The 23,805-nt window shown below is 37.5% G+C and overlaps 1 protein-coding gene across 1 annotated transcript in view; it reads left to right on the top strand.

The window, feature by feature from the left end:
- The window catches only part of LOC104166827 (SH3 and multiple ankyrin repeat domains protein 3-like), a gene marked incomplete at its 3' end in the record, with an annotated part of 106,749 nt that extends 91,060 nt beyond the window's left edge, over positions 1–15,689 (top strand). Inside the window, exons 11-12 of the mRNA XM_009706909.1 lie at positions 2,203–2,372; positions 15,497–15,689. Of these exons, the coding sequence (XP_009705211.1) occupies positions 2,203–2,372; positions 15,497–15,689 (363 nt within the window). The remainder of the gene's footprint in view (positions 1–2,202; positions 2,373–15,496) is intronic.
- Positions 15,690–23,805: the final 8,116 nt, after the last annotated feature.

The raw sequence follows: 23,805 nt of genomic DNA, 5'->3' as shown, positions 1-23,805 counted from the left end.
GTCTCTGCTTATTATTTGCAGATAATATATTCACCATGAAGTTATTGCTCCCCTGAGATGAAAAAGCCCTTTTTGACCTAGCAGTAGATTGGGTTGTGGAGCAGAAGCAGCCAGAAGGGGTAGGTTAATGGAGAAGGTTAGAATATGACAAAGGGTTAATGAGGTTTGTGAGGTTTGCATTGTGGAAAGGGCTGGAAAGTGATGCTGGAAGGGGTTCATGTGATCGCTACAGCCTGTGTGGCTCAGGTGTTTTATCTTCTCGTGAGACTGCTGCTTTTCCTACCAAACTGGTTTTGGGGGGGCGGTGGGAGGCAGGGGAACTAGCACCCTTCCTGTGGAATTTGTCGGACAGTGGTTAGCCAAAGGAGGTGCCAGCACAGCCTCAGTCTGTGGCTGAGCCGTCAAGGATGGCCACCTTCCTCTGGGTGAGAGGGAAGCGTGTCCACACGTCTTCTGAAATCTCCGCATCCTCCTCCTGCTCCTCCATGGCATGGGACTTGCTGGGCTGGGAGCCCAAGCTGGGGACAAAGAGAGGAGAGGACAGATTTTTTTTAAGAAGTCATCTGTCCTGCGTTGCAGCCCTGCTTTCCATTAGTAAGCCTGTCTCATGAGAAATGATGCATTCAGTGCGAAGGTTAAATGTGCCATTTCCCCCTCCTCTTTCAGTAAGAGAGAAAATGAATCTATCTGCTGTGATAGGAGTTAAAGAAGGTGCTGGGATGTAACATTGGGAATAGCTGCTACCTGGCTGCTACGAGACTAGGTGGAAAATACAGCTTGATACAGTGGAAATCGGATGTGTAGCTGCTGTTTGTAGATGTGGATTTTTTTATGGTGATGGCTGTTTCTTCGCTTATAAGGAAAAAGAAATGGAACAAGAGAACTGAAACCTGAACGTCACCTTTTCCCACCTTCCTTTAAACAACTGTGAGAGTTGGCTGAGGTTTCTGGTGCAAACCCCATCACAGACATACAACCAGAGCTCAGTTTTAAACTCTTAAGTATGGCTTATCTTTATTAGCACCTGTTCACAGTAATAGAACAGAGCAACGAGATGAAGGGGGGATGTTATTGCAAATGGTAAAGAAGTTACTGCAGGAAAATGGAAGTGATATGAACCTTTCCTGATATGAAAGGTCCACTATGTTTGGTTTTTTACCAGATAACTTCTTTAGCTATACTGAGAGCCTTATTGACTCCTATTTTGGTAGGAGATTGGTTAACAAAAAAAAAGGCGAAGAAACAATAAACTCTAACCCTCGCATTTAGTTTTGTTTGTAGCAGTTTGAGAGCTTTTCTTTCTCCTTAGAAGAAAGTAGAGCAGAGGTTTTTTTAAAAAAGGGTATTTTTAAAAAAGTTTTTTAAAAAAAGTTGAATAGTCATGAATTGCATTTGTTACAACATCTCCTATACGTTTTCCACCTTCTTTAATATTTGCCTCTTTTTCCCTTTTTGTATATTTTTGACAGTTGACTCCTTTTTCTGGAGGTTTAGTAATGATCTTACGCATTGTTTACTCACTTTCAATAATTCCTTCTTTATACATCATAAGTAGATTGTGTGTTGCTTGATGACCTATGGTTTGTCTGGGCATACCATTCTGAAGTCATTGGGAGAGCTATTGATCACAATCAAGAAGAAATGATCTTTTGGAGAATATGTTAGCCATAAGAACCATGCTTTCTGCAGATCTAAAATTTAGCTTCAGACCTTGGAGTGATGAAGTAACTTGAGTATTCAGTCCATTCAGTTAATAATTCAGTTGTCTTGATTGTTCAGTTAACATTACAGTATTACAAAGATATCCATTCCCAACAATAATTGTAAATACTGATGTTTTAAAGTCTTTCTGACAGATTGTGATGCTTGCGATGTATGATTTGCATATAAATTTTAAACTTCATCAGGGTCTGTGAATGTGCAAGTTTAATTTGCAGAAAACCTAAAAACTTCGGTGTTACGTGTTTTCTTTTCTAGGCCATCATGGTCAGATGAATATTGATCATGTTTCATGTTGAAAGATTTCAACCATTAAAAGCATGTGTTTAGGATGAAAAATGTGTATTTTTTTCTGCAGGGTTAGATGTCTTACTGTAAGACACTGTTATTCACTCCTTAACTTAATCCTGGTAATGTGATAGTAAATGATGAACTTTGCTCGTTTTAAATAACCGGTTAATGTTTTTTAATTTCAATTTCCAGTGCCGTTTACAATCCTAGTGCCAACAAGGATACTCTGTCTGCCTTGGATTATCAGGGTCCAAAACGCAAGCTTTACAGTGCTGTACCTGGAAGACTTTTTATTGTTGTAAAGCCATATCAACCTCAAGGAGAAGGGGAAATTCATCTGCACAAAGGAGAGAGAGTCAAAGGTGAGTACATAATTAATTTTGAATAAATATTTCCTTCTGCTACGTGGAAATTTTAGTTTAAAATTCTCTTCTATTTTCGAGGGAAAAAAGAAATCTGTTCAGTGCAAGTGCTTTTATGCATTTGTTTCTTTGCAGGATATTTTGCTCCTAGATCTATTTTGTAACCGATGCATATTTAGCTACCATTTTAACTGTAGGTGACTTCAAGGTACTACTAAAATTCAGAAGTATGTGTGGTAATAACAGCATTGTCTTTTACACAGGGCACGTAGTTTGCTTCTGTAGTCATTATAGAAAGACAACTCCAGGGCTTTAAAAGGTTGTAAATGTGTCAACTATCTAAGCAGCTCAGGAAGCAAACAGGGATAAGGTCAAGTCTGTTTCAAGCCCTCTCCTCAAGGAACAATTTATTGGTTAAGTAGATGTCCCCTTGTGAGACTTAGGATGAGTAGGTAGGTAGAACCTACTGTAAATATTTTGTGGAGGAAGTGCACGGATAATTTCTGTCCACCGGTGCGCGTTACCAACTAAGAATATGTTAAAATAAAGGTCAAACTTTATGTTATTATTTTGAAGATGGTAAGTACATCCAGGGACGGCTGAGAAAGTGGGCGATGTGGTTTACAGGACTGACCTTCCTAAAAGTGCATTGTTATGCAGTTTCAGCTGTGGATTTGCACATCCGGGTAGAATTGGTCATGGAATAAAAAGACTTTCTGCTCAGTCCATACAAGCCAAATACCAGTTATGGAAATCTAATAAAAGGGAATAAATTCAGTGTCCGAAATTAAAGTGTTAAGCAGCTGAAAATTTCCTTGCAACTGAGGCTACTTATCTTACAAAGGAAAACTTCAAATATCTCCTCCTTGAGCCTGCAAACAGTAGTTGGAAAAAAATGGGGAGCCATTATGAGATATTTTTATTTTTCGATGTGGCTTATTCTGAAGCGTTTGTGGGTTTTTTAACTCAAGCCTTCAGAAGGTATAGGACAGAAATCTGAAGAATGCTGCACTTAAAACATATGCAAGGTTCATTTTATATGCAAGGATGAAGGAGGAAGGTTAAACTTAGGAGAGCTAGTGATGTCTGTAGGGCTGAAAAGACAGTTTTGCAGTTCTGGGAGATTGTGCCCTGATCAGGTAGGAAGCAATCATTATGTTCTAAAGAAAATAGTGCACAAGAACTTTTGGAAGAGCCCATATAAACTTCCTAAAGCATTATAAAAGTTCCCAATTAATGAAAGTTGTCTGTGCTAGAGTAAAATTAATAGAAGGCAAGCAAATCTCAGAGGTTATAGAATTTCTTGGGAATGCCAAATATCAAATAAAATTCAGGTCATAAAAACCAGAAATCATCTTCAAATTCAAACAAAATTGACAGAACTTTGCATGGTTTGGGAACTGGCTTTGCAGGCATCCACTATCTGAGAATAAATGCAAGAGAAGTAATGCATATTAGCACTTCATAAAAGCCTTCAAATGTCAAAAGAATGGATACAATCTAGAGAGAGATAAAGCTTCATTATGAGTAACTGTCACACAAAAATGTAAAGCAAAGTAAAAGCAAATGTGGTCTTTATTTACAAAAGAATACTGACTCTTGGGTTAAAATATGGAGGCCTGGGCTCTTCTGTGTGGAGTGTGGAGTTCTCATTGGAAGGGTGGAGGAACAAAACAGTTGAGAAAGGTGCTTGTTGATCAATTACAAAAAAATGAATAAAATGTTGCATATAGTGGGGAAAAAAAAGGTTAAAAAAAGCAAGACTTAATCATACCCCAGAACTCTTTGCTTATTTGTAATGTCAGAGAATTTAACATCACCAGGAGGAACTGTTGGTACCTAAAAAAGATGAAATCTTGGGGGTCATGAGTGGTACTAAACTTTCTACACTGAGCCTGTTTACGGAGATCTAGGAGGTGCCAATAGGTAAAGAATGAGTATGGTTGAGCACCATCGTCTGTTCTCTGGGGGACGTTGTACACAGTTCTGTTCAAATGACTTGTTGGATTTAAAGATGTAGCAATATTTTTGTTTATGTAGAGGATGTAAGATCAACACAGATTCCTGTCACCAGAATAAAACAATAGAGACTTCAGGCAGTTCTGGAGAAAGACAAGATAGAAAATGTCTTCCTTGGCAAAAGGGGAAACAGTGCAACAGGTTGTTTGGGATGCTGAATTTTGTAGAAGTATTTGTTATCTGGCTGCTTGTTTACATTGGAATTTGAGACTATTTTATGCAAAAATACCCCAAGAATAAGGGATTTAAATTTCAGTGAAGATTTTAATTTTTTAAAAAAATTAGTTCCGGAGCCCTTAGTTCTAAGTTGTTATGACAGTAACTGGAAAACAATGCCGGAAGAAATGAAGCCACTTTTCAGATCTTCTTACAATAGCATGATCTAGGCTTGAGACCAGTGATTTTTGTGGGGTACGCTAACCAATGAATGTCAAAATGCTGAAATAGAAAATGAGATCATGTCTGGTCTGTGAGTTTAGAATCTTTATTTATGGGGAAAATGTTTATTTACTGAAACTGACTATAAATTAATTATTACTGTTAGAAAAAGAGGGACATGCTCATCCAACATCAAATCATCCCTGCAGGGATTATTTTTTCAACTTCAAGTATGTTATTTGCACATTGAATTAAAATCTAGCAGAGGCCTAGCATTTGCAGGCACACTTGTTTTAGAGCATTTTATAGAATTTTGATGCAGTAAAATCCAGTGAGATTTCTTTACATGTCAGTCTGCTTTTAGAAAAAGTTTGGAAAAAGAAAAAGTGTACATAGGGATTGTCAGTGTTACTACTTAGGACAAAATCTTGTGAAGCGTAATTTAAGGCTGTTTGCACGGTAAGGCTGGAACACCGTATGACGGACTCCCACTGCTAATCAAAGGAAAAACTTCCAGAACAAGATCAAATCCTATTTCATGTTACCATGTCAATGGTTCCTCAGTTGTCACAAAAAATATGTCAGAATGAACACAACAAGGTCATGTAGAGAACGAAGAGTCCAGGTAAAAAGACAGTAATGCTTTAAAAAGGTCTCAGTTGTGTAACAGTGTTGAAGAAACCATTCAAACTTAGCATATGTGACAAAAATCCAGGTTCAATTAAATCTGGATTCACGTCCCTGTTCCTGTCAAAATGTAATTATTTATAGAGAATAAAAATATTACTCCAACGTGAGAGACTGATAGGCTTCCTCTCCATCATCCAGAAGCACAGGCGGTAGAGCTCTTATAATCCTCAGTACTTCTTGCGCGCTGCGCGAGTGCCAGAACCACTGGCTATAAGGAGATCCTGCTTTTTTTCTCTTTCTGAGCAGAAATTCCGCTTGGTAGCAGATACATTTTCTGTCTTTTAGAGACTTGCTTAGCAAGACCATGATCCAGTCTGCACTGAGGTTTTGTTTTTCTGGGGCTACACATGCCTGTTTAGGGTTTAGCGACTCACTGTGTGCAGTGCTTGGAGGTGTTCAAAAAACGTTTAGATGTGGCGCTTCAAGACATGGTTTAGTGGGTCTAGTGGGCATGGTGGCATCGGGTATACAGTTGGACTTGATGATCTTTGAGGTCTCTTCCAACCATAATGATTCTGTGATTCTATGAAATGGAAGAACATTAACCCCCATGGAATTTAATTTTTCCTCACTTTGGAAACACCTTAGCCTCACATTTAAAAAATAAAAAAGCGTTGTCTTAGCACCTCTCCTCTGCCAACTTGGTAGCTGCGCTGTTCTATATAAAACACTGATGCTGAAGTAGTGGCTTCTTAGATTGTTTTAGGGGGTTCAAACGAGTATTGGCATTTGCTACAGGATTCTGACGCGTTTTCAGTCTGACCCTAGGGAGAAGCTGATCACATGTACATCCCATGAGACTAATCACAGTAAAGATGTAGCAAGGCATTTATTTCAGGGATAAAAACCCAGAACAACATATTAGAGAAAGGGATTAGTTGGGAAATGTTTTTTATGGATTTTCTTTTTTAACTTGGTAGAATTAGAAGGGTCACAGAGAGGGATGAATTCCTTAACTCTTGATGAAAAGTGCTTTCATCAGATGAAGAAGAAGCAGGGTTTTTTTTCTTTCTCAAACCACTACAAGTGCATGAGTGACAATAGTTCACAGTATATGATACAAGGGAACTGCTCAGAGAAAGCTGTGAATGGGCAAGGCCCAAAGAAAATGTAAACTAAACAAAAGGGTCTTGTATTAATAGGATATTACATAGCCTATACAAAAATATCTGCTTTAATTTTAGTTGTTAGTCATACATACTGACATCATTTGTGTGTCTGCCACTCATGAGAGAAGGGCCATGGCTGTTATAAAAATAAATCTGAAATCTTTAGTTGTACAAGAACAACCCTAATCTTATGTTTTCACATAAATGAAGAAGAGCTAGCTTCATTCTTCACTGAAAAACTTCTAACATGTTCTGTTTCTTTCTTCATTTTATATCTAAAAGTCCATGGCAATAAATCTGCCAGAATCCAAACGCACACACATATGTAAAAAGTTGCTGTAAAATGTATTTTAATCAAGTTTTGTGTTGCTAAATTTAATTCTTACACAGGAAATCAAATGACCTCTTTAATAACAAAGTTTAGATGTATGAAGGGAATGCAATGCTCCAAAGTTCTTTGTGAGCGAAGCAATACAGAAGTATCTGTGCATCCCGGAGAAGGTTACCTGTGATTCAAATCTGTACTAGCATACCGTGTTGGAAACGTAACAGATAGGAGTTCTGGGTACCAATCGACATGGTGCAGACAATCTCCGGTCACTTAGAAACAAAACAATCAAAACTGTTTGCAGAATCTGGCTTATATTAAAACATACTTGAAATGCATATGAATTATCCCTCATTGACCTAGAAAGAAAAAAAACCCACATGGTTGCCTGATTCAAATACTTCAAGAACTTTTGAAATCTCACCCTGTTCACAGTTTTGTTTTTCTTATCTATGTCTTTTTATCACAGTGTTTCCCTTTGCCATGTGATTTCTAGTTATTTCTTCCAATTTTCAGGTCCCAGATCATAGTATGGTTTGTCCACGGGTGGCTTCCAACTGTAAATTTTTATTTTCCTCTCTTATTTTTATTGCCTTCCCTGATACTACTATGCCCCCTCTTTCACCTGGAAGGCAAACAGAATACAGAGCTAGTTCTGGAAAATGCAGTTTCTTTAACTCTTACTGTGATTAAAGAATTTTTCTAGTGCTTAGTATCTAGAAAAATGAGGAGTTATTTCAGTATCTCAAATATGCTCCAACAGACATTTTCATGAACCTTCGGAGATGCTTCCTGTGCAGGCACAGTCTGCACATCTGAGAAGAATTTACCGCAACCAAGGTCTGTTCTCAGCTACATTCTCTGGGGTCAGAGAAACGGTAGTAATTCGGTAGTAGTGATTCAAGCATCTGTTCTGGGCAGAAAGTCAGTAGTTCTCAGCATTAGAAATATTGACCCTTACGACAGTACTTTTATTTCAGTGTGATCTCAGGCAGTGGGGCAATCCAAATATATCGCTAACATTTTAATTTCTTGTGAAATCTACTTGTAAGTCATTTTGAAAAAGAAGTATTATTAAACCCCTGCTGTGCTTGAAGATATTGCCAACAGACAGTGCTTGTGGGCAGAAGGAAGGTTGATCTCCCGGGCTTTTGCACTTGTTAGATTAGTAAATAAAATACTGGAAAAGGGAGAGCTTCAGAAATGCAGTGTGTTTCTTCAAGAGCATTTTGTACCTTGTGTGAGTAAGTACGGCAGCAAAATTTAACCTAAGAGGTTTGCATAAGCATTGTTTTGCTACTCTTCTATATGAAGGGTGAAGTGAATGTGAAATAGAATGTTAATCTTACCCAGATTCATTGGTCTGTTTTGCTTCCTTACTGTCTCCTGACTTGATCGGTTTGATTTCAATTCCTAACATAAATACTTATGACTCAATACAGATAATAACCTCACTCATTTCTTCAGATTGCTTGTGTCTGAAGAGCAGGAGAGAGTTGTGCTTTGAACTGGTATATCAAAGTGTTGTGAGAAAGACATGGCCTTGCTCCCTCTCCAGCAGGAGAGCTCGCTTTGCTGTCAAAGCTATGAGAAAGTGATTAGGACATAAGAGCATCCACAAATCCTTGTCGTCTTCACTCTTGACTACTTAAAGGCAACCTTCCTTCAGTAGTCAGTAACTGGCCTGAAATATTCAGGAGACAGGGAGTACCAGAAGAGCAAGAGGAGCTGTGAATGTCGTACGAGCACACTAGCATAGTCCAACACAGTAGTACAGGCTCCAGATCTAAGTTGGTTTGGGACCTTTTCTAAGATTAATGCTCTCTACTCTGCTTTCCCCTGACCTGTAGCTTGGGCATGTGAAGAGCAAACTTGTCTCTGTCTTCTTATGGTGATTGTCTGTCTCCTTCACTTTCCCCAAACTATGTAAGAGACACCCAAATAACAGGAAAAGACAATCTTCATAGAAAGTTGTTGGCAAAGATAAAAAAGGAAGAAAAAAAAATTATACAGAGCCAAATCTTGAACAGCACAGCTCATTTGGTTCTATTTCAGTTGAGCCATATTTCCTCAGATTTAGAGGATTATGTGCAGATTATTGTATTTGTAGATTTTGAGATAGTGAGTGGTTGCTCTGTTAATAGTCACTGTCATCTTCTCATTCCAAGGGCCTTTTCCTGAATGTTGCTTGTTTGCACTGTTTCTTTCTTGAGAAAGTAGAGGTTATATAAGATGAAAGGCTGTTTTAAGTCGGGATCTAGCCTGACGTTGATTGTGGCCATGGTGATTTGGGCTGCTAACATGCACCCAAAACTTGAAGGTAAGGCTCCTTAATCTTACCAGCCATCTGCTTGCAGTGTGGATAGCCATAGAGACTGATGGGACACAACCAGGAGATGTGCGGTAAACTCAGGGTATGGCAATTAGACTGTTAGGAGAAGTCAGATAATTAAATACTGATTTACAGGTAGGTAAGGCAGCTTTTCAGCTAAACCAGCAGAATCACTTGGATTACAGAAAGGTAAACTCCTTGAAGCTGCAGTTGGGTCACACTTTTGTTTTGGAGGCAAAACTGGAAGTTAAATGTAAGTTTTAAAAGTGAGGAATATTTTCTGTCCAAGTTATTTCCCTAATTTGGTTACTTTGTGAGGTCCCATAGCCCAAGATGGGAAAGAACTGCTGAATTTCCTTCTCCACTAAAAGAAATGTCTGTGGAGCCACAGTTGAATCTGAATGCTCAGGTCAATTATACAAAATCATTCACTGCAGATACACAAGGCTTTCCTTCCAGATTGTACATGGACTGCTCAAGAACATTTTCTACATGGCAGCTGGGGCACAGTCACTTGTTTGCATGCTGGAGGCCTTAATGTGGTTGTCATCAGGGCGATAGACAATGACTTCCTTTCCAGTCCTGTTGCACTGATCTCCAGTTATGTCGGTCTCTCTTGATTAAGTCTTTGAAAGCCAGAAACGGTCTGCCCATAAGGCAGAACAGACAGATCCTATTCATCATTAATCACAGGAAGGGAGGGATATCTATCAGGAGCAAGTAGAGGTAGATAAAGAACTAGAGTAAAATTTAAACTAAAGCGAGATTCTGAGAAAAATATCTCTCTCTGAGTGAGATGAAGTTGTAACTTGTGCTAACCTTCAGTTATGTTGCGTGTGAAGTCTAAGTCAAGTTGCACTTGGACTTCAGATGCAGAGAAGTGTCACTCTGCACAGTACTTGTCCCTTAATATTGTTTTCGATTTACCTGCTTGTATGCAAATATAGATCAAACACTGAATTTTTGTTTACATTGATATGTATACTTAGGAAATAAGTTGCCATTACAGCTCAAGGTTAGGAATGTAAATTTTTCAGTTGTAACCATTTTAGGGTCTGTTTTAAGCAAAAGTGGTTTTATCATTGAAATAGGTATTCTTGCATAGATTATCTGTCATTTGGAAGCTCTCCTTCCAAAAGGCAAATAATTCTAAGAAATTAGATCAGTCAACAGATATTTGTACAAGAGAAAAACCTAAATGGTAATATTAGGTATTTCTGAGAGAAAAGTTAAGTCTTGCCCCGTTGGAAATTTAAAATCTACTTTATTTTTAAAAAACAAATCCAGAAGATTGTTACATCAGGACACAAAATCAAAGTTCTGATTTGCACTGAACCTTGCTGAGCTACAATTTGGGTGAAAACCCTTTGTATTTCATTAGATAAATGGCATTTGTTATCAATAGCGGAACAATGGAATCAAGGTAAATAGCATGTTCATGCTGCAGTTTGAAAGGAAGGGACACTGTCACCATCCCTTTCAGGTTAAGAATGAAATGCAAAATTTTCTGCTTTCTACTAAGTGGTCTAGAGGGCTTTCAGCATATATAATTCCGCATCTCACTAAAAGTATTGAGATCTTCAGCGGCTCTTGATTAACAGGTATAACTTTTACTTTTAGCTCTGATAGTTCTTACATCAGCACAGGCTCGTTCAGCTGCTAGATTTTTCCAATGGATTTTCAACTTTACTTTATACTTTATTGCCATTCTGTTAATTGTTCTTTATTCTCCTACACGTGGAAATGTTCTTCTTTTTCCAGAAGATGATCTGTCATTCCCAATCCATACAATTCTTTTTTTTTCCCAGGAAAGAAGAATGCAGTTTATACAAGCACCAAAAATGGACTGTGGGTATTACAAAGACATTTCAGATATATCCTGTAGCTATAAAGACAATGGCCTGAACTTGGCTGTAAATTTCGTTGACATTTTTGCAAATAAGGATACCTGGAATAATTCATTCATTGGAATTTCAGTATCATAAGGAATTTAGAAACAGTATGCGCCACCATTTGGTGGTAAAATATACTCTATTTCTTGATTGTGGTGTAATGACAGGAGCTGTAATGTGGAAGAATAAAACTTTTTTGTTGTTTTGATTAAAGTGATTTTTTGATAGTATATTCAGTAATTAGGCTGTTTGAGATGAGTATGTTTTATTAGTATTAATTACAATATACACATTGTCAATAAACTTACAGAAGCTGCAAGAGACAAAACATCCTATGCTCCATCAGCACTATGTATAATGTCCTTGTGTTCTTCTCTGGACTTTGGCAAAGCAGAATCTGGCTGATATTGAGTATACTACTTTAAAGACATTAAAATACAAGATTCTGATTGGCACCTGCCTATACATGTTTTCCTGTTACTCAGTTGTTTCAGTTGTCCAGTTTTGATTTGCAGTTTTGTTGATATAATTGAACTTAGTTCTTGTTTTAAACTATAATTCTGTTGTGAAAAGACATACCAGGATTCATGACGTTACTAGAACCTTAATTTTATAACATCAGATTCTTTTTGTAATGCATGTTGTGCGTAAAGAGGCTCTGGCCTACTCTTGCCATAGCAACCACTTCTTTTGTTTTTACTAAAAGCAAAAGGAAAAAATGCTTGAAATTATAAAGCTTAATTATTAATTTTGGGAAAGTTATCCTTTGATTTACCATTGTTATGTCCTTCAGAAGGGAAAATGTTGATTAGAAAATCTCTTGCTGGTACCAAATTATGTATTACAACGTGTCTCTTAAACACTATTATGAGAAGGAAAAGATAGAAATTAAGGCCTCATTCTAAAAAAACCATTCATGGCTACAAAAGATTAATTACGTTTTTTGATTTATCCTTTAAGTTCCCACACTGGAATACCTGAAGTGTAGCCAGTTTTTATAGATATGTAGATTATTATGGCTTTTGCTCCTGCTGCGGAATTTCTTGTTAATGTCACCACCTGAGATATATTAAAAAGATGATTTCAAGGTTTTTGCTAGTGCGGAACCATCTAGACCTCAGCTTCTATAGTTTGAGTATTAGGCGATACATGCTGATCCTCCATCTCACCAAGTTCTCTCTTGTCTCTGCACCTCAGCTGTATTCCTGGCTACCCCGCATTTACCTCTTGTGTCATCTTTGCACCTCTTGCAGTTCCAGCAGACTTTCCCTTCCTTTCTTGGCACTCATAATGACATTTTTCCTTGATAGTAAGTCCAAAGGTACCGTCATTTTGTTTGTAGATGTCATCTCTAGACAGACTTGAACCAGAATTGTCAAGGCTGTCTGCATTCTGGCAGCGCTTCGTTTCCCCGTCTACATCTTTTCCATAGATGCTGTGTCTTTAGGCAGAACTATGTGTATATTTGCTTTCCTCTTGCTCTTAGTAATTGCTAATATCTAATAATTCATGTAATAATGATCTAAAGTGGGACTGGTTTTGCTCTGTAGTAATGACTTTTCGCCTTGCACTCACAGATAGACTTACAAAGCAAAATTCTTTTCCCATCTTGATTTGGATGTCTTATCAGCTGCTGCTACCATAAACACATGAAATTACTCTACGGATGTGAAATACCCAACTTCCTTCTTACAGTGCAAATGCTTTTTGGAGATGGAAATATCCATGTAATTTGGAGCATCAAAATAGCAGATCTGACAGAATAATAAAATACCAAATTAGGGAAGTCTTTCTCAGTCTCTAAGTAGTTTTTGTTCTCCCTATCTTGCCAGTTTGTGGAGTGAAATCAGGACTGAGATTCAGTGCTGAAAACTGTCCTCTAAAAAACCTGATTGTTTGCAATAGGAATCTTTCACTGTCTCACATTTTGAAATTTCTTTTGGCTGGAGTCCTACACTCACTTTTGTGATTTGAAGTTATATCAATGCACAGTAGGGTCCTACAATAATTATAATATCTATATATGTTATTATACTTCCTTATCTCATATATAAGAAAGGCAGTCTATTCTTATGGGAACAGAGGTTACATTGTTAAAAATATATTGGAAGCTGATGAATACCCAATATATTTTGAATGAATGAATAGGCTTCTGTTTTATGTAACGCTGAATTATCAGATTGACTTTGTGAGTTAATCTGCACAGGTTTTAAACATTTTCCAGAACAACTGGAATTTATCAACATATTTTTCATTAATCATGCCCCAAATTTATATTAATTAATATTTTTATCTATGTAGTGTTTATTTTATTTATACAATTGAAGCACAGATCTGGTTTCTTCATTTTTGCTGGCATTTAAATGTAGAGATGAAATATTTTCTGCTTATGTTAACAATATCAATAGATGTTAAGTAACTAAAAGAAAAGACATGCTAAAAAAGCTTAAACGTCACTGTAGAGTTGGTGGTGTCCTCCAAGATCAGTGCCTTCCCCCACTATCCCATAACTACCTGGGTAGGTATAGGTTTCCTCATCTATGTCAGAAAGGTGCTTGATAAATTGTGCATTTGGGACCCACCCAGGTATGGGATTTTGCCTTAATGGATCTGTTTCCAGGGGCTTAATATGTACTTCCCTTTGGCAGCGATGTGTAAATATGCAGTTCATGATATCTGTGTATCCGAATTTACTACATAAAAAGACTTAAAATTGACACATTTAAAAACATTTTTCTGTTAAATATCGATGTTAATAGAAATCCATGCTCCGTAAGTAATACCACAGATGGCTTAGGACTGCATTAATGAAAAATTACATAAACATTTAATTTCAAATGCAGTTTTATAGATCCTGGTGTGTCAAACCAGACTTCTTAGCACCTCTTCAGTATTACCAAGTTTTTTGGGTTATTTTTTTTTTTGCCTATCATTGGTTTGATTTTCATCTTACTCTATAGTAGTGCAAGCCAAGTTCAAATTCAGTGCCATTGAGTCACAGCAGTTCCAGTGATACAGAGTTCAATCACAGTCAGGCTCACGGACTACGTTTTAAAGCTGATAAGGTATGTTTCAACAGCGCAGAGAATACTTGTGTTGGAGATCATCAAAGTAGCTCTGAGCAAGTTAATATCCCTACTATACTGAAATACCCTGTGGAAATGTTATCCCAGGTCTTGAAAACCATATGCATACGTTAGCAAAGAGATGTGCTTGGGCTAATTAGCCTTGATTTTCAGCAGGGCCAGTTAGCTTGGCTGGCTTAGCTAGCACACAGCTAATGGAGCTGTGCTGCTTCGACTTCCACGGGCTTATTTTTGGTAGCTCAGGGACCTCTCCACCGAACACTGTGTTTTGTACAGATGTACTCTGAGGACCTGTGTTGTATGACGAGCCACGTTCCCAATCAACCTATTTAGAAGAGCTAACCCTGTTTTTGTTAATAATATCCCCTTTGTTCCAATATTAATCTATAGTATCCTTTTAATAGTACATTTAGTACATTTATGTTCTTTTAATATATATTAAACAGAGTGATTTGTAGGAACTTCTATAAAATTAATTTAAACATAATATTTAGCAAGTATTTAGGATCCTTTCATTACTGTATTTCATCTCCAGTTGCTTACTGGTAAAAAGGTACATTGTTGTTCTGCGGTCTTTTGTCACAGTCCTTGTTGAATCCTAAGATTAATATCAAGATAATTAGAACTACAGGATAAAGCTTTTTCTCCTATTGGTAAATCATTCTCCTCCCTGTTGTCGTTACCTTCTACTGAGAAAAATCATTGAAATGTTTCAAAAGTCATCTACACTGTGTATCGCACCTATGGGATATTCAAGTGTTTGCTGTGTACTCAAACCATTAAATCATATTACTCGACCTACATTGCAAATCTCTGGAGCTACCCACTAAATAAAATAGTATGTTTCCTTAGGAAGTAGAAAACATATGAGGTATCAAAGTATGTGTTATTAAAACCCAATTTCAATGTGAGTTCAGTTTTACAATGGGTTCAGCACTGCAGCTTGATTTGAAGAGGCAAGACAAATTTTTTTTGGTCTTAGTATGACCATGCATTTTTCCTTGATAAAAGCAGCAATGAGGAAACTGAAAATGGAGAGAATTGTATGAGGGCCAAGGAAACTCGTGACAAAAATAAATTTGGGAATAGGTTCCAAAGACTGATCAGGGAGGGTTGCATTTAAATTTCACTCTGTGCCCATTTTGGGGGTACCTGCATTTGACCTACTGTACAATGTTTGCTTTTACCAACATGATATTCAGTTATTACTGAACATGTCATGTAACTAATCTTGGTCTTTACATGAGACAAGAAAAAAGCCTAATGCTTCCTATGTCTCTCTCTATGTAGTTTTAAGCATTGGTGAAGGTGGATTCTGGGAAGGCAGCACCCGGGGACATATTGGATGGTTTCCTGCAGAATGCGTTGAAGAAGTTCAGTGTAAACCAAATGAAAGCAAACCAGGTAATCAGATCGTGTTCCTGTTGAATCTTAACAATGACCAATGTGAAGTGTCTGACCAAGCCAAGAGGCAGCCTAGATGGTAATGTGTTATACAGCAGTGCGTTTGTGCAATACTAGAAACTGGAAAATTAAATAAAGCTGAGCTGCTGAATTAAACAATAAAGATGGGTTTATTGATCAGGTTTTACTGGACGCTGTCCAAGCAAATGGTCTTTCTCATGAGGGACTTGGCTGTGAAGTACTGCAAAGGCTTTTAAACAGAACTCTATGCAGACATTTTGTAAACCGTTATGCTGCGTTTTATCTTCCTACGATATGGGAGAATGGATAATTAGACAATTAAATAATGGAAGAAAAACTGATCAGTCATCTCCCAATCTAAGGTACTCATACAATGTATTTAGCTTTTGTTCATAGCAATAAAGTTCCGACTGTTGACGTTTTACTAAATTTTAGAGGAGTCATCCATTAGTGGGATGTCCCACGTGCATCCTTACTGATGACAAAAGAAATAGAATCCTCCTTTATCATATGTTTGTATTGCCAGAAGTAAGTAGAACACAAGTGACTTTAAGCAAGGAGTCTTTACAGTTCTGTTACAATAAAAGACAAAGAAATGTACGTTAAAGGATGTTATTTTAAGAATTACCTACATCTCATAATTTCTCTGCTTTTAAGAATTAAGATATGAGGATATCCTCTCTAATTAAAAGCTTATTATAAATGAGCTCTGAGAATATAATTAATGTTCTCCAGAAGTGTATGGAGTTTTAAATTAATTATTGATGTGTTTTGGATCTCTGATGTATTGATTAAGAACTTTATGCATTGCACAGACAATACACTAAAAGTTATGCATTGTAGCATTCATTCACAAACATTATTCTTTCATGTATGTCATTATAAACTACATAGGTATACTTTTCTTTTTTTATATAAACACACTGTATAAACGTGATAGAATGGAATAGAATGCACTAGACAAGATAATAGTGCCAGACTAGTAAGGATTTGGAAATATTTATGGTATTTGATAAATATTTTAATTTTGTTGGTTATAATGGAAGCTGTGGTGAGATGAAATAGAGTTTAAGGGATGAGCAGAAGAGGAGGCGAAAAGTTAGCTTTTGTAATATAAAAACTTTAAAAGAATGAGGGAATGAGCCATCAGGGATACTGCTCTAGATAACTAAACACTGTGTGAAAAGGTTATACTTCCTTTTCTGTTTGCCTTATGAGAGAGAAAACGAGAAGGAAGCAAAACCAGATGTAATATTTGGAGAGAATGGATTTAGGCTCTGAGAACAACGAGAGAATAGTTGCGTAGCTCTGCAAAGGGCTTAAGAACAATTCTGAATTTAATGATGGACGAGTATTAAACAAGAGGAAGACAGAGGTTGGAACTGGCAACTCTAGGAGCAGAGCAGTTCTCAAATACTAGATGTAAAATGAGGATAACAAGTTGCAATTCTAGTGTGACTTAATTTGTTGGAAACATTATGGAAGACGAATAAATTCAATCAGTGTGCAACATGACCTGGTGAAGAGCCACGTGTGAACTGTTCTGAAGATCCTTCAATAAAACCTTGTGGTCACCTGATTGAAAGACTTCAGAAAGATGTTGCCTATATAAGTAAGTCATCACAAACGCCTTTCTTGAGTCTATCATGGCAACTCTGCATTAAATTTGAGCTGTGCATTTGTCTCCAAATCTGAAGAAAGTTCTGGGATAGGGGCATTAAGTGAAGTTCTAAAATATGAAGGGAATTTTGCATCTTCATTAGTGGTTTTGAAAAGAAGATAACCAAACCTGTTTGTCAGAAATCCTTAAAGATCTTTTCAAGAAATACTGTAGGAAGTAAATTCAGTATATGATGCGATTGCTTTAATATATGACAAGATTGATTTCTGAGCAAAAATTTCTTTGATCATTCAAAAGAAAATGAAAGCTAAGAAAAAAATTGTCACAAGAATAGCAAAAGGATTACCGAAGCTGGAAGTGTTAAAAGAATAGAAACAGAAACATATTACAAATTTTCTGACATGAAATTATGAAAACTTATGCCATGTGTCTGGAAAAATACCAGAGCATTTACTGTGATTTGTACCTATCGCATACTATTGTCTTTCTGATTATTTTCCTATTTGCATATAGTATAGTGTGAATAACAATGTTAGCGTGGCTAAAGACTTTAAATATACCATTCTTGTCCTCTAAAAAAGATGAAAATATAATTCAGTAAGCACAAAATGGGCATATTTTCTATACCTTTGAACTTGTGCACTCACATATTTTGCTGGGCTGTCTTGAAAAATGTTTTGCACCCAGAAAGCACAAATGGGGTACAGTGTTTCTCTAAGTAATGCGATAGAGGTTGGAGCGGTGAGTATGAAATACATTAAATCCACAGTATGTGCCATATTATTATTGAAATACGGTATGGACTGAAAGCAGCTGATCACTGAATTGCTCTATGCAGTTGGCTTCATTCCCTTTGCATAGGAAACAATGGAAATGAAAGAGGAGAGCTTTATAAGCAAAAATCAGGCAGTACTCCCTCTGAGTACAAATGCAAAAGTAATTTAGAAAAAATGTGTTAAGCATGGTGAAATGATTAGGAATTAAATTAAGTCTGCTGGGATCGCAGAACATCAGCTGAGAAACATCACAAACTTGTGCGAGTTGCAAGAATTTGCATCACAGACTTAGCAAAGCAGCAGAACTTCTTATGATAATGATTTAGAAAGTAGATCATTTTAATGTGTAGGAACTGAATCTCAAACTCAGCCTTTTCCAGACCAGCGCCACAGTAACAGTTCTTTCGTATAAATGAGGTTTAGGAGCATTTCTTCAAACAGCTTCCCTTTGCTGTTAAGTTTGAATGATTGTGTTTAATAGTAGCTTGTCATTTGTACGCCATGAATGAAAGAAAGAGGAATAGTTCTTGGAAAAAACAAACCACGATTAAACACTACATGCCCAATAAAACTGGTGGGCAGGTGTTTCATGTCACGCTGATTTATAACCTCGCTTCTCAGACAAGTTCTGTTTCCAGGGGACTTCATTGCCATCCCGACTGTTCTCTGGAAGCAGGCAGTGCAGAATAACACCTGGTTCCTGTGATCTCTTCAAAGATAGCATGCTAGCTTGGCAAGTTCCGTTTTCCAAAAAAAATCATGTTGACTGGCATTAATTCTATATCCCTTCTTTAGTCCTTCATTAATTGAGACTTGTAGGAACTATTCCATTATTTTGCTAGGATTGATGCCAGGCTATAGGCTTTTAATTATCCAGGTTGTCTCATTTGCCCATTGATAGCACTGGCACAGGACCCACTGCCTTTCAGTCTTAAGAAGTTTGCTTGACGTTTTGAGATCTAATGAGAAAAGAACAACAAAGAAATCCATTATCAGTTGCCTGCTAAGTTCTTTTGCCTGCTTTCAAAAAATTCTTAGATACAAAACCTTTGTACCATCTCATTTTAAAAAGTGTAACCTTAGTAGCCAGTTTTTAACATTCTCCAGAATTATTCTTAGAGTGAAAGTATTCTTTCAGATGAGATTGTTACAACATCTTGCTTTCTCCCTGTACAAACACAGAATATGTACGTATTTCTTCTTTCTGCGTTGACTGTTTTCCTATGTTATTCAGTAATGAACCAGTTCCATTCTTAAATTTCTTTGTATTCTTAGATATGTGAAAATATGTGATTATTTTTTTTGCTAAAATATTCTGGGCAGATTGAAGAAAATTCTGTGCAGAAGAAGCTTGAGTCGTATAAAATCCGAGTTAACTGAAACCTATGCAAATGTGAGGCACTACCTTGGGTTAAGAGACATCTTAACAGGATTTATTAGCTAAGTGCTGTTGGTGCTGCAGAGAATCACAGATTGATCTTCCGTCTCTCACAGTAGTTTGCATCCAGTGAGAATATACTATGGTGTGACATAGCTTTGTTTAATTTTTCTACCTATAAAAAAGTGCAAGGCTTTTCATTTTTTCTGTTTATTCTCCCCTTAAAATTCATTATCCTCCTTAAAATAGTAAGAATTCCTATCTAAAACCTTCCGATGGGAAATGAAGTACAGAAGAGTGTATCGTCCATAAAATCAGCTGCCCCACCAATGGAAGACACAGTTTTCTTTCTCCTGCTTAAGTTTAGACATTTCCTTTTGCTTTTCTTCTATCCATAGGGTATTACTCTGACTTGAGAGATGTACTACAAAAGTACTTTCTATTAGACTTGTGATTTTATACTCCACCTCCTTCAGAATTTAGAGAGAGAGATTATCTGATTGCTCATAACTGGGGTGAAGTATTCGTTTTAAAGCTAGAAGTTACCTTTAACTACATTCTGTCTTTACCATTTATTATTCCTTCCTCCCTAATGTGCCTGAAGAACTCTTAGATTTTACAAATGATATTGAGATGAAGGCAGACTTGGCATGTCTGTTAGTAATTCTTGCTGTCTTTCAACTCTTGGCCTCCTCAGTACATTTTTCCTTGCGTTCCATGCTCACCTTTAATATCGTCTTAGGGGTATTTTTTTGTTCAGTAGCGTCCTCCATACATTTTTGTATCCTATGGCTTTGGGATACACCTTACTAGTAGCTGTAGTTGCTATCGGAGCCCTGGCAGTTTATTTCACATGAGATCTAATCTGGGCATGTGGGTTGAACGACCATTAGCAGTTGTTCAAGAGCTCATTTCTCCATGAGAGAATCCAATTTGTAGACTCTGAGGTCTGCTCAGTCCTGTGGGCTGCAGCAGAGTGGGCAGCACTTACAAAGCCCATTCCTGGTCCAGACCAAGATGCTAATGTAGATGCGCCCATGCTGACCTCTAGTGTCACTGGTGCTCTGAGCAGACACTACGTAGCATCTAAATCAGGATTTCTCTTTCAAAATGCCTGTACTTAAACGTTTGGTACAGTTTACTCCTGAATTTCCAGCGAGTTGAAAATGTAATGACAGATTACCCAGTAATAGTATTGTTCCCTTGCCCATTTCTCTTTACGTATGTAATCATACACAGTTGTTATAAGCAGAAATTGCAGCATTCCTTATCCAACATTCCGTCTAGATTTCAGAAGTTGCCAAACAAGTCAAAGTTGTTTTAATAAAATGCATACTTTGCTACATAGACCGCTGTTTCTGAAGTACAGAGTTTTCTTTATTCCGCATTCTTACTTTTTAACACCTTGTGCATTCAATAAAACCAGATTTGTTCCTCATTTCCACCATCCCTTTTTATAATTAGCACAACAGCTTCCCAGACAATCTAGTCAGCAGGCTGCTAGAAAATTGATTTGCCTTCTTGCAAAAAAGGAAGCTACCTTACTGTGAATTGAGGAGCTAAGATCTATACTAGCAGCTGGTAGCTGTTCTGTCCTCTGTGGACAAGTGACTTGCCACGTACCGTATCTGAAAGTTTTCTTCCCCTTGCCTGTCACATCAAGGTTGCTTTTTCCATGCTGCCTTTCGGAACAGTCACCAACATTTTTTGTCCACTGAAATATATCTGGGTACTGTTTGGAAGAATAATAGTTGGCATAAGTGGACGTTGTGCCAGGGCCCCAGTAACAGTGAAACAGGATGGATGGTTATAGGCCTTGACTGTGTCCTGTATGGACATATGTAGGCTGCCTGAAGTTCTAAAAAAATTAATATCCCCAGCTTGTGCTGTTACACAGATTACAGTTAATTTCAAACATGTCCTGTTTAACCCTTGATAGGAAGGATGGGGGCTAGAAAATTAAATATTGACATTCTTTTTTTCTACCTTTTTAAGCATCTCAGGGCAGTGATGCAGTAGGTATATTACAAAGCAGTGCCATTGCTGAGTGTACTCCGAGCGGCAGATGCACACTGAAGCATACCACAGACATTTGGTCTTTGTGTGTGTGTGCACCCCATTGCATCCCAGTGTGGAACAGAAATGTAATGTGCTGAGCCTGGAAGTCCCCATCCCAAAATCATCAAGCCCAGAGGATATGATGGAGCACGTGTTCACATATGTGGATTTCTTTCCTGAATAGAAAAGGGAAAAATGTGCATCCGTCTCAACCTGACAAGCAGGCAGAGCACAGCTTGCATGTGTATCCAAGGACTCTGAGGGGGGACTTGCTGTGGAATAGACCTGTCCCTCAGCTAGCTACACTGGGCTTGGAGCACTTGGATACAGCCATCACCCTTCTCCTTCCTCTAAGTTCAGGGTCACCTGATTTTGGCAGTCGGGCTACATTTGCACAGATGGATAGTTTAAGATGTGTTTAAAGTCTCTGATGAGGCTTTGCTCCATTTGCGTCCAGAGATTCTTGAGCTCACGTAAAACTGGAATTTGTGAGTTGTAGCTCTGGTCCTTCTAGAAGAAGAACAGGAGTCTTGGTTTACTAAATTTGCTATTTGGACATAATAGATAGCCAGAATATAATCAGCTGTAAAACCACTCCCTCCTCACATATAATTATGCGTGTAAAGGTCAGCACTGGAAGAAAAAAACAGAAAGCAAAAGATCTTTTCATCCAGTCTCTTCCCTAAGTTACCCATCTTTTATAAATGATCCAAATTTACAAAATCTTTTTTAGACAACTTTTTACTGTTTTGTTAGGATCAGTTTTGGGTAGTTATTTGACTAGAAAGACAACTGTAAGAATAGATGAAAACATTGTAGAGATTGTTAAAACTCTGAAAAATTCTGTAAACTAAATAACTTTGAAAACCACTTGAAGGAAGAAGGTTTCAATGAGACAGAAGAGCCTGCAAATAAAAGATGCTATCTGACCAGATGAGCACCTCGAGGTTTTTGATAATAAGTTTTGATAAATGCTCCTGCCACATGATTTCACCTTGAATACAAGGTACCGGTGTATCTGTGACAAAATTATCGTGCAATTTAAACTGTTTGGCATGAACAGGAGCAGTTAAGGACAAAACATTACTGCTACTGCAGTTGGAAGGACTAAATGGAGAAAGTACAAAAGTAATTTAGACATATAAGAACAGAAAGACACATCTTTGTTAGGAAAGTTAATCACAAACATTCTTATGTCAGTTGTGTAAAGAGCTAAGAAGTCTGATAGCTTGGAAATGTGTTCTGACTCAACAGTACAGGCAATGGCTGGACTTAATATGGCCCAGAGAATATAAACAAAATTTTAAAAAACAAATTGAAAGTGCAGGATTGGCTGACACGTAAGTGGGATTATCATTGTAAAAAGTGGTATGATGTGGATACAAATTCAGTGATTTGCAAATGGATAGAAAGCTCGAGAGATTAATTTTATATCTTTGTAATCCCAGACAGGGTCCTAAATGTGGGACATGCAGTCAAACAGATGTGTTTATTGAAGTTTATCCATGCCTGTTTGAGGAACATAGTTCAGCTGTCAAACCCTGGTAGCCAGAGCTCAAACTGACGGATCAAACGCTATTCAGTAGGGCCCCCTGCCTGGAAGGATACTGTCCAAAGCTATGACCTCTGAAATACTCTTTTCTGCCTTGCTTCTATATTTTGCACAAAAACCCATGTGGCTCAATGGTTCTGAAAAGTTTCATCTTTTGGTAAGTGATTTTCTGCCACTAAGTATCTTTCCCATATACAAATTTGTAATTAAAAAAAATGTGCATAGATGACAAAACTCATTGATCATCCACAAAGATACTGTGTTCTGGTTTATGGCTTAGAAAGATCAGGAATATGCTACATACCATATTTTTGCATAAACTGCATTCCCTTCCATCAAACAGTGGGAAAAATACTTCATACTGCAACAAAAAAAGTCAATGCAAAGAACTAGACCTGAGGTGCTGGCAAGCCAGTCCGCAAACCCCAGCTGACGTAGGAGCTTGCTGCAGTAATATTCAACTAATTCTGACAACTCTTTGTAGCTGGGGATGGAAATCAACTCCGCTTTTTGTCTCAAGTAATGGAAATGTAAAGAATGAACCTCAGCAAGTTTCTGCACTTTAGCTTTGCTGAGCAAAGCATTTGTGTTCTCAGTAATGATAAACAGCAGTTTGGGAAAAGACTTCTAAATGAATCATCACTCAATAATAATGCTAATTTGGAAGCAGAGGTAACTTGAGAGCTGTTTTTCCTTGCAAGCTGGCTATAGGAGGGAGTCACATGCTTCCTACAGAACGTGGTAATGTGCGTTCTCTCTGACCAAGTGTGCCTTGAAAGACCTTGCATT

Source organism: Cariama cristata, unplaced genomic scaffold, assembly GCF_000690535.1.
Source record: "Cariama cristata isolate BGI_N322 unplaced genomic scaffold, ASM69053v1 scaffold2979, whole genome shotgun sequence".
Classification (NCBI taxonomy): domain Eukaryota; kingdom Metazoa; phylum Chordata; class Aves; order Cariamiformes; family Cariamidae; genus Cariama; species Cariama cristata.
This window is presented reverse-complemented; position numbering and strand designations above follow the sequence as displayed.